The sequence below is a fragment of the Labeo rohita genome, chromosome 6 (genome assembly GCF_022985175.1).
Source record: "Labeo rohita strain BAU-BD-2019 chromosome 6, IGBB_LRoh.1.0, whole genome shotgun sequence".
In the NCBI taxonomy this organism is placed as follows: Eukaryota; Metazoa; Chordata; class Actinopteri; order Cypriniformes; family Cyprinidae; genus Labeo; species Labeo rohita.
Window position 1 is genome coordinate 11,661,861 of NC_066874.1, and position 12,203 is coordinate 11,674,063.

Here is a 12,203-nt window from a genome sequence, read left to right on the forward strand (position 1 = left end):
AAGTTATTATGTCAGAACATCTCACTGCATTTTAGAAACCTACTTGCTACATCAAAACTGGTACTACCTGTATATAAGCTGTCACCAAAATGTTGTTATTATGCATTTTCAAAATAGTATGTTTTAGTATAAAAAACAATATAATGAAAGAAAGCAATCAAATTATGTTGGTGTCTTTTTCTTTCTTTCTTTCTTTCTTTCTTTCTTTCTTTCTTTCTTTCTTTCTTTCTTTTTTTTCATGATAAATTAGTTATCTGAACCAATAATTCTGCAAATGCAAGGTCTTCCTTATCTCCTTAACAAATATCAAACACAGACATGAATATGGATGGTGATTTCTTTCATGTGTATGTTTACATTTGTTTCAATACAATGTCTTCTTTTATGCAATAATAATTATTAAATAATTATGGTTTCAAGCAGTGGCTTAGCAAGTCAGTCCCAGGTCCATATGCAAAAATAGCAATGAAAATAAAATAATAATAAAATAAAAATAAATAAATAATATGAGCTACAAAGCTCTTTGTTGTCTTTTCTGAGGTAAATCACATTACATGACTATTCACAAACTGTTTTACTGACAGTAAAAAATGCTTGGAATAATATTTAACGTTTTCAAGTCTGTTTATTATTTGTAGTGTTCCAGCCACCCAACAATTTGGAGAAAAACAAACAAAAAAACAAATAGATGTGGTGCAGTAATGACGAGACGAGACGACTTAATATGACGTCATAAAGAGCCTTTAAAGCGATAACAGAAGCGTTCTAAGTGACTCTTGGTAAGTTCATAGTTAAAGATTAGGGATGGTGTAGCTTTGTAACTTTGTGGTAACTTTGTTGTAAACTTTGTTTGGGGGGGTTTGGGGGGCGAGATGCAGCATCCAAAGACATTAATGCATTTTTCGCATAAACTTTAAAATACATAATCTTCCATGGACTGGACTGCTGTGGGCTGTAGGCCAATGATAGGCCTATGTTGATGTCTGCAATTTGATCAACTCACAAAATAAAATAAAAAATAATTATGAATGTATTAATGTATTAAATAAATATAGTTAATCAAAGTTTTGAATTATGTATCATTGAATTAATGATGAAAACACTGAATTTTGTTATATTTCATTAACCATGTGTCACAAAATCATATCTTGTAAAAATCATAATTGGCTCATGTTTTAGAAATATCATATGACCTAATTTCTTTATCTTGAATTTTAAAAAAAATCTCTTTAAAATTTGTACATGATATGGATTTCAGTGGTAAATGCAACTTTATGCCACTAGGTGGGAGTATAGGATGATTTGATCTATGAAAGAGAAGTTGGAGAGGAGAGTTTTAATGTCATTCATTTGTGCTTTTATTTATTTATTTATTTATATTTTTAAGGAAATACACACATTAAAGTTGGCTATGCTTAAGTTATCTGCAGCTCTTTTGCACAAGCTCTAGGTAAGCCCATGATATATATTCTGAAGCCTGGCTTTATTGGAAATTGTGTTTGGTACTTATGGACACCAAGATTTTGGAGGGCTTTCCAAAAGTGCAGCACAAGCTGTTAGTATGAAGAAAGTCAATGCTGTCACACTGTTATGTGGCTAAAACCACCAAAGGTCAAAGACTATTCTGCAGTATTACACTAAAGTATTGACTGATGCTTGGTACTGAATGTTTCACAGGAAATGCTGATGCCATGCTGATTTTTACATAATGTCTACAGATATGCCCATTCTCAGAATGGATCTTGTGGCTGGACTGAAATGATAGATTACTAATTAACAGTAATATACTTTCCTTCACTTGTACGTTGTCAAAGTCCAGCACAACAAAGTGTGTTTTGTTAATAAGCATGTTCAATGAAATTTGCGTTGACTGCCATTTGCCATCTGTGATGTTATTTTAAAGTAACTACATTAAGGCTGTATGTTGATTTTAGGAAACCTACGTAAATCATTAGGGACCCTTGCAGGGGGACAGCTAATGCTCATGAGGGCTTATATGTGCTTTTGTGGATCACAGCACATGTTTGTGAACCACTTCATGTGCTTTTGCAGACTAGCTTTGTGGATTTTTTGTGTCAAGACATGCACACAGTTTGGACTCCAGATGACAACCACATTGCACTGACCAATCATACCAAGTTCAAACTTTAAATTTGGTATTATTTTTAACCCCAAATTTTATCCACTATCACTTAATAATTTAAAGTATTTTACTGGCATAGTTGTTAGTTTCTTGAGTATGTGAGTGTTGAACTTACAGCCTGAATAATCTATTAAATGTGTTAAAACGTGAGAGAGATCTGATTGTTGTGCATGTTGAGAATAATCAGCTACAAAATATACAGTACAAATTTTCTTATACTATAGCTTTACTGTAGCTCATTAAAAATCATTGATGATTGCCAGTAGAATTTTGTCATTTTAATTTATGTGTAGGCTATAATAGCAATGATAATGTAAGTTACATTAATAAAAATAATCTTCAAGTTCTAGAGGAAAAATCTGCTTATATATGACTCTTCCTACCTCAGCCCAGCTGGCGTCTCCCAAGTCTAAACGGACCTCAGAAATCTCCCTAGAGCCTTGATTCCAGTGAATTCCCTGAGTGCTACATAAAAAAATAACAGCTATACTCTTGTAAAGATATGTCTGCAGCTGGGGCAACTGATGTGGTGCATTGTGCATCTCTCTTGAGAATGACATCTCACATTTATAATATGGCTTAAAGAGTTTTATTTGCTTTATGCACTCAAATGTGAAAAATCTTTGTGGAAATTAAAAAATTAATTATATTATGTATGACATAACTATATACAGTTGAGGTCAAAAGTTTATATATTCCACAAGAAAAATAATGACCCCGTTCAAAAGTTTACACACGCTTGATTCTTAATACTGTGTTGTTACTAAATTATCCACAGCTGTTTTTTTTTGTGATAGTTGTTCATGTGTCCCTTGTTTGTCCTGAACAGTTCTTCTTTGGTATTTCAGCATGTTTGTGTATTTGAACCCAGCAATGACTGTATGATTTTGAGATCCATCTTTTCACACTGAAGACAACTGAGGGACTCATATGCCACTATTACAAAAGGTTCAAATACTTACTGATGCTCCAGAAGGAAAACTATGCATTAAGAGCCAGGGGGTGTAAACTTTTGAACAAAATGAGGATGTGTACATTTTTCTTATTTTCCCTAAATATCATATCTTTTTTATTTAGTACTGCCCTCCAGTAGCTACAGAAGATACTTCTGTTTCCCATAAGACAAAATAAGTTAAATTTACCCTGGTCTTCAAATTCAAAAAGTTTCCACCCCCCGACTCTTTATGTATTGTGTTTCCTTCTGAAGCATCAGTGAGCGTTTGAACTTTGTTTAACAGTTGCATATGAGTACCTCAGTTGTCCTCAGTGTGAAAAGAAGGATCTCAGAATCATACCGTCATTGTCCAGTCATAAATCACACCGTGTTCTCTCTTTTGGCCAGAGGGGAAGTGGACCCCTGAGTGAGCCTGGTTTCTCCCAAGGTTTTTGCCCCCATTTCTGTCACCTGATGGCACTGACACTTCTCAGATGAGAGCAAAAATATAGTAAATGCAATTCAGTCTAAATACATCAAAACTTCTGGTGCATAGTGTACATGTGATTCTACAATCTTTTTTTTGTGCTAACTGCAAATAAATCACAGTAAAAGAGGAAGAATAAATGTCAATGTTAACATGGGAGTTAGCTTAATTTTTTATTAGAAATACATGACATGGTTGTAAAACCAGAAATACATTTATTCTGTTGGGTAGCATAACACGATCCAAACATCCATGGTCTCTTGTTCTGCATGCAAACAACATTAAAAGAAATAATTACAGTTTTATCTGCCAAATTAAACATGACTTTATGAATTTGCCTCAGCATATGGTAAAATATCACTGAAAGACCAATTCTAACTGCCACTACAAACTCTTACAAAAACATTATATTAAAGCAATGACAGGAAGTGATAGGAGAGAAGAGAGAGAAACATGATCAAGGCTGTGGCTCCTATTGGTGTTTGGCAGTGGCAGTGATTCTCCCACATTCTAAATCCTATTGCCAACTTTACAAAATAATTTGTTGAGGAACCAGGCCTAATAAGACTTTTTAAGCCCATTAAGCAAATTAAAAGGTGCTGTAGTATTTAAATGAATGTCAAAAAGGCTGATAAATTTAAATAGACAATTTGATGTTAATATCTTTTTTATACATTGGGTGAATCACCACCCAAAAAACAGGGCGCAGATTTGTTCTGATCTGTAGGTTACAGCTTGATACATAGATAAATTGGGTTTATGCAGACCCAAAAATGACCACAATTCCTGAGAGGTTCCTAAATTATAAAGCACAGAAGTACATTCCACTCAAAAAAATACTGAAGCACACCAATCCATTTCAAGCTTGTAAACACAGTTTATGGGTGCATTTCAGGAACCTGTAGACTTGGAAAGTCTCAGAATAATTTTACTGTTTCACATAAGAGTGAGATTGATACCATTTTCTTTGCACCTGCAAGATCTGAAATTATTCCAAAATGTCTGGCCAAGCATTCAGTAACCACAGCAGACCATTTACATTCTGCTCAGGGCAGCTGAGAGCATCACTGTGCCCGGGCAAAAGAGAATTATTGTTAAAATGACTTAATACAATTTGATTTATTAAACACAAACCCAAAGTAGCATTCACACATCTTAAAAAAAAGAAATAAAATAAAATAAATCCATATACAGGACATGAATAATGCTTTCGGAAGCAAAATCTTGTGGCATTACACCACTGCCTATTGAGTTTTATTTTCTTACTATTCACTGTCTGCAAATTAGTGCAGATAAACTTTTCTAAATACATCATCCTTAAATTATGTTAGCCAGATGCTAATAAACTCTTCAATCCTTCAATAATGTAACAATCACAATTCTTTCTCAACCCTTCTCCACTTAAACCATTTTCATGTCGTAAACTTTCCCTGTATGTCCGTTAATGTACAGCATTATTACACAAAATCTCCAGCTACATAAAGCCAGCTGCACTCTTCATATACATCTCAAAGATTTAAGATTTTATACATTACGATCTTAAAATGACATATATTTGTAAATAATAATAATATAAAGATTGAAAAGCTTGGCTACTTGCTGGCTTGGATGTTATCGGGTGTGTTACACACCTTTATTCTTCAGTGCCAGTTTGCAAGGGGAAAAAGGAAATTACTGATCTAATTTTATGACCTCTGCTTGTCAAGCTCTGACACTGTATCAAAGAGGTCTATATATATTGTGAGACAATGGTTTACCTGCTGGCATCTGGAATTCATGCTCTATATCTGTTCAGGCTCAGCGTCCATGCAGGTTTCCCAGGGATTTCTAGGCATCTGTGGCATGGAGATGAGCAGCAGACCAATTCCACTGAGGAGGAGTAGGACAAAACCCGTGCACGCACATGCAAAAGACCAGGAATAGTAATACTCGATCCAGATAGTCTCCTCACTTTCTATCATCCTCTTGACTGACTGACGCATTACCTCTACTGAGATGATGGCACATAGACCTGAGGACAGAAAAGATATGAAAATCAATGTACAGTGGCCTTTTTTTTTTCTTTTGTGAAATTATTTAATAGCAAAATGTATTTGTACTATGTTTTGTTAAAATAAATGTTGATTGTTATCTAATGCAGTGACATTCAAACAAGAGTCCAAATACTTTTTGGGTACAACATTTCAGTAAGGTCCATATTTTTAAATGTAGTGTGTCATGTACAGTAAATTATTTGTAAGAGAAGAATTAGATGTTGCATCCTACCTGCAAAAGCAAAGAACATGCCAGCAGGCTTGTACAGATAGTCCTTTCCCTTTCTAAGGGATCCCAACAAACACAATGTGCCCAGAATCATGAAGACAAGACTGAAGATGGCTATGGCAGCTGCTGAGATGTTGTATTCTGAGTAGACAAATCAGCAACAGCTACATTTCAATGACAGTGATTTTCAAGTACATGATAATGTATCATGCTTCAGAGCTCTTTCCTAGAAGTCTCTTTCCAATTTCATCACTCTTTACAGTGCATATAGCAGAAGAAATGGTCCACAAAAAGTATTCTACTAGTAGTACAGTAAAATGTAAAGTCAGTTCAGGCTAGTATTGGTTTGACTATATGAACTCACCTCTTTGAGTTTTGACTTCAAAGATCTCAGAATCTTCCCCTGGTGTGAAGTGTCTGAAGTAAGAGCAGTTGATATCTGAAAGAAAAAATTATTATATATTTTAAAGCTAATATAAGGATGTTCAAGTAAAATGTTTTGTATAAAAAATAAAAAATAAAAAAACTTTTTCTGGTCTGCGTCCTAATATTACTCTAGGGTTAGTCAGCTCCTCACAAGAATTCTTGTGTGAGTCACCTGTTGCCTTAAGTGTCAACTGCAGAGGGCTTTTTTACATCCCATGTAATTTCACTAGCAGCTAAATATAAATGCTAAGTTATTTGACAACTGTTGAAGTCTCAGACTTGGCTCCAGTGTGACAAAGACTGAACACATGGGGCAGAAAGTAAAGATTGCTATGCTTTGATGAAACAATAAAAGGGAGAACTGGTTTCTAACAAAATGTTCCAATCCGGTGTTGTTCAACTGGAGTGGCATTGCTTTATTTATATAACACTGTGCCCAAAGTGTATGATTGCAGACAAATACATATGTTTATATTGAACTTTGAAGATTTTGTGTGAAAATCATACAAGTCGAATATTTTGTTTAAGAATCTCATAAATCTATGAGGTGGCAAGGGGGGCTTTTTACCCAACACACAAAGTATAAGTTTATACTTGTTCAAAACAGTCACTTTAGCAAAGTTTGTACTATTTTCTGCTTATTTTGATAAATAAAATAATTATTTTTTTTTGTTCAATAAATATACTCTCATTAAGCTATGTTAATATAAAACATATTTTAAAATACAGAAACAAAATCATTTTAAAAAGTTAAGATTCCGAAAGCATTAAAGGAGATCCAATAGATTTACAGTAGTAACAGAAAATTATATTTTATTATATTATATGATTAATAGCATGTTTTTAAATATGATGGTTTCATTGTAAACATATGGTGATTATCTCTAAGATGGACACCCAACATAATATATGATATTAACCATCAGAATCTAACAATGCCATGTCATGTTATCATGTTAATTAGCGTGGCGCTTTTTACCCCAAGTATCATATTTTTACATATTCTTTCGTTATTAAAAACTGCTGTTTTAATTATCTTAAACAAAACTGAAAATCATTAAGAAGACCTTTGTCTCAAGATACACTGAATATTTTTAGTGATTCTCATTTGCTACTTAAATCTACAACAATTTTAAAAACATCAAATATTAGATCAAGTAAGCACAGAATCAACTTTGTGCTGCTGCCTGCGATCACGTCAAGGAGCAGACAAATTTGCACGTGTATTTTGAAAAGGGGATGTTTTGGAAGGTGCTATGCCACTTTTCTCTGCCATCTAGTGATTTAGAGGAAAATAATATCAAAGGCACCTTTTACCCCAGGCACCTTTAGCCCCGTTCTGCCCTATATCTATCTATCTATCTATCTATGTATCTATCTATATATATATAGCTTGTGGGATAAATATATATATATATATATATATATAGGTCCGGTTTCACAACGTTTCCTATGTGACTGACAAAATATATTGCTAGTTCAGTGTGGCATGTTGAGCTACTCTTTCATGTTGCGCCAAATAATAAACAAACGGGAGAATCATGTGCATGTGCCTTGTATTGATGCAGGGATTGGCAAGGAAGGCTAAATATCCTCTCAGGCACGTATCACATGTCCAAGATAATTTATGTTTATATTTCTTTACTTTGACACAGAACAAAGCTGATTATAACCCTATTCCTTATATCTATTACACACTCCCTCAAACTGTCATAGATCTACTGCTTGTTAAAAGTGAAGACTGTAATAATGTCATGTCTTACGCCAGATATTACTTTACATGTTTCCAAAGCTTTTTGTCATTCTGTACTCTCAAATCTACCTGCCAGTTAGTACCACCACATCCTCTCATGTTCAAATAGAATCAACAGCTCTTTTTACAACTGCTTTACAAGGCAGCACCAATAGGGAGCAAGGAGAGGAAGAAGCATTCAAGTCAAGTCATTTATTTCATATTTACTAATACTACAGACAGATCAATAAAATAGTGATATGTTCTCAAAAACGTCATTGCTAGTATAATTAAAATTTTAATTTTGTCCTATTGAGTTTTTTTATGATTTGGGCCACAATCAAAGAGGTATTATTTGAGCACCAATAGGTATGTTTGTGTTGAGAAAAGGTGGCAGGCATCTATACTGTTCTCTCAGATGTGACCGTCAGTCACAGTAGTGGAATTGTACCACTCTTAAATTCAGAATGTCTCCCCTCTTGGGACAGCTGACTATTTACACAGCCTAATTATAGCTTTTACTGACTACATTTGCAAGGGCAGTCACACACGTACTCACACAGCTGCTATGTTGTAACGTGTTAAAAGCTTAAATTCAGGTTTGGAGCAAAAAGCAATTAATTATAAATAAAATAAATTAAATTAATAAAATAAATTAAATAAAATGCAATAAAATCAAATTAGTTTTTTTTACACTTTTACTGATCAGCATGCTTAATATGGTTAGTGTTAGGCGCCAGGGCTTTAGGGATATTAGGGCTTTAGGGATTATAGTCCGTAAAAAGCAGCATAAATGTATGATTTTAATAATTGAATTTTAAATTTAAATGTAATTAATTAGTTTAATTATAAAAGAAAATGATCATTATTATCAAGTTGTTCTTAATGTTATTAAGTCTTTGTCACTTCCTGCCTGTCAGGTTCAGAGTCACTGACAGTCCACACCTGTTAGGTACTTCCTGTCATTCTGCTTACAGCTTTCCCACTTTAGCAGTGATCTCCACGCAGGAGTTGTCATAACACCTAAACAAGACCTACAGACAGGGAATTCCCAGTAGACCTACAGACCAGTCATAAGCCCAACTGATGGCTAGAAGACTATGGATTGAGTTAGGCTAAAAGACTAAGTAAGTCACTGCATGAAGGCAGTATGAAAACCTCTGATTACGTATAATTACCTTAGCAGTTTGCAGTTTGGAAGGAGGAAGGAGCTAAATCTAGACACAGAGGTTGGGGAGAAACATATTTAACTTTAAATCAAATTCAAATTTAGTCTAGTTTACGTCATGTAAAATGTGTGACTACTGTCGGATGGCATGCCTCTTGTTCCTCTTATTTGTACTACAACTGTTTCTGTGAGCAGTACAAACACTACAAGTTCTACTCATTCTTTATTATTACTATTTCCTTGATTATCTCCTATTGTCTACGAACTATAAGTAAAGTCATCAAAACTATGGAACGAACACAAGTGGATGTGTGGGAATGATGTATAGACATTAAATAAAACCTCTTATATACTTTTATATAAACTAATATATTGCCAAAAGTATTGGGACCACCACTTCTAATGAACAGGTTTGAGTATAAATCTTAATGTTTAAGCATATATTAATATTCTAGGGAATTATGTGCTTCTAATTTTATAGCAACATTTTGAATAGGACCCTTTTCTATTCTAACATGACAATGCCTCAGTGTATAAGGAAAGGTTTATTAAGAAACAACTGATTCAGTCAGTGTGAAAGAACTTGATTGGTCTTCACAAAGTCCTAATCCCAGCTGAATACCTCTGGTGTGACTTTAAATGCAGACCTTGAGCCAAAAACACATCACCAAACACCAATGACTGGTACATATGGGTACAGACACTTCCAAAACTGTTGCAACAGAGATTTGCAGCTTTTGACAGCCTTTGTCTGTTCTAAAGAAGGGTGTCTCAATACTTTCAACTAAGTTGGATACTTTTGTATGTACAAGTGTTTGGTGATGAGCATTTGGTCTGCATTTAAAGTCACACCAGAGGTGTTCAGCTAGGATTAGGACTTGGCTTCACGCAGACCAGTCAAGTTCTTCCACACTGATGGAATCAATCATTTCATCAATCATTTCAATTTTTGAACCTTTTCTTATACACAGATGCATTGTTATGTTAGAATCGAAAAGTGTCCTATCCAAACTGTTGCTATAAAATTAGAAGCACAAAATTAGAATATCCTAGAATATCTTTATATGCTTAAACTTTAAGATTTGTACTCATGGAAATTACTAATGCAGTCAAATCTGTTTGTTAAAAGGGGGTGTCTCAATATTTTTGCCAATATAATGTACTGTAGAAATAAAAATATTAGATTCACAGTAGCCACCGTTTTTCTAGATTACAGCTCTGACATTCATCCTCTCAAAAAATGAATTATTAATTAATCAAATCATCCAAGGTGTTTTTTTTTTAAATGACTGATGGACTTTCCATGTATGCAGGACACGCTGCATATCCATGCCTTTTTATACATTACTTTAATATTTTATATTAAATTTGTATATATAATAATAACCATCATCATGTATAAGCACAATTTATGTTTGTCAACAAAACTAACTTCAACCAAGTAAAACACAGACTTTTAGATTAATAGTTTTTAAGATAAGGATAAATTATAGTACTATAGCGTCAACCCTAATCCTGCACTGACCCTTTATAATTCTGTCTAAATCCTATAGAATTCTTTACTAACACTAAATAATTAGTTAATCATTTTCATTAATAACATTCACAAATATTTTACAGTATATCATACCTTCTTCTTTGCTATTTTACAGTATTTCACATATTTTTAATTTGATATATTGTTTGACGTATCTTTTGCTAACTGCTTTGGTTGTTGACATTAAACACTATATGCTGTTTTGTGAAATAAAAATCAATTTCACACTTTTGCGATCTGGAGGTAGGGACTATGTACCAATTAATTATAAAGATTAAAAATGAACTAATTAACTAATCTAATTAGACATGCTCCCCTGTTATTTTACAGTTGTTGGAAAATTGAGCATGAAGCAAAATTTATTTCATATTGAAAAATTTTGCATGAATCAATGCACCTTAAAATTTGATATCTATGTTAATACATGCTTTCATCTGTTCAACTTTTGAAAATGTTTTGATTAGATACCTCTGGTTTCACTTTAACTAGCTTCCATGCTTTTTAATTATAATTTTATAATAATAAACCTGTTACACAATTATTATGCAGAGGATATCGAGACAAGTGAACCAGAGTGGCTTGTTTACATTTTTCACTTTGTCACTTACCCCCTGGTAAGCTGATAGGTCCACAACCTTTACCAATCAATTCCTCATCCTCAATGTAGATGTGTTTCTTACAAAGTCTCCAAAGGCCAAAGTGGGCTGCTTCACATGTTGAGTTTACGCTCTCCACTCGAGGACTCAACACGGCCCAGTGGTCTGTCACCACTGCTGTTAACATGCACAAGGAGCCCACCATAAGCACAAAAAACAAGATTTTTGTCTTGGTTTCCTTCTGCATTTTGTCCAGTATCCACTGCTGACAAATAAAATAAAAATACACACGAAAATAACTATAAAGAAAATAACGGTGAAAGAATCACTGAATATCAGGACAGTATAGAACAGAAACCTGGTTCAATTTGTTCTTGATTCTTAAGGTCTCTGTGCAGCACTGTGCTTGTGCATGGATAAAAGGAGCCAAACGACAGTGTCCTAGTATTTATGCTGAGAGGCCAGACTCAAACCGCAGCTGTTCTAGCTCGTCAGGAAAGTTGATGACCAAACGGACTTGTCTCACATGAGGTTTGTGGGGGGTGAGTTGGGCTTCTATAAATGTGATCTGAGTCTAATGTCTGGGTGTTGACAGATCAGGTTCCATCCGCCATTACTAGGGTGTGACAATTCCATGAAAAGAATTAATCATTAGGTTTAAGTGGGATTGAATATAATGTGATAGGCAAACTGAGCTAAATTTATAAACTGCTAACAAACTTCACTAAAGTGCTCATTAAAGTATGTAGCTGAGGAGTTAAATAGTCATTCAATTCTATAAGAGCTTTCAAAATAGTCTCAATAGTAATACACTAGATTAAAATGTCTTGTTCAGAAACTGAAGTTTTGTTGTTGGTGATGGTGGTGGTGTTTTCCAAAAACAGACAAATCTGCTTAATTTTGTTCTTCATTTGCTTA

The 12,203-nt window shown here is 34.0% G+C and overlaps 1 protein-coding gene across 2 annotated transcripts; it reads right to left on the minus strand.

The window, feature by feature from the left end:
• Nucleotides 1–3,724: 3,724 nt before the first annotated feature.
• Nucleotides 3,725–11,782, minus strand: cacng1a (calcium channel, voltage-dependent, gamma subunit 1a). 2 transcript variants are annotated; one of them, XM_051111481.1, is made up of 5 exons: nt 11,644–11,782; nt 11,298–11,550; nt 6,191–6,265; nt 5,830–5,967; nt 3,725–5,575 (listed from the first exon to the last, which is right to left on the minus strand). In XM_051111481.1, the coding sequence occupies exons 2-5, from the start codon at nt 11,530–11,532 to the stop codon at nt 5,346–5,348; spliced, it is 678 nt and encodes a 225-aa protein (XP_050967438.1). In that variant the 5' UTR covers nt 11,533–11,550; nt 11,644–11,782; the 3' UTR covers nt 3,725–5,345. The 2 variants fall into 2 exon arrangements, with proteins under 2 accessions (XP_050967438.1, XP_050967437.1); XM_051111480.1 differs by having other exon boundaries at nt 11,298–11,728.
• Between the last annotated feature and the right edge of the window lie 421 nt (nt 11,783–12,203).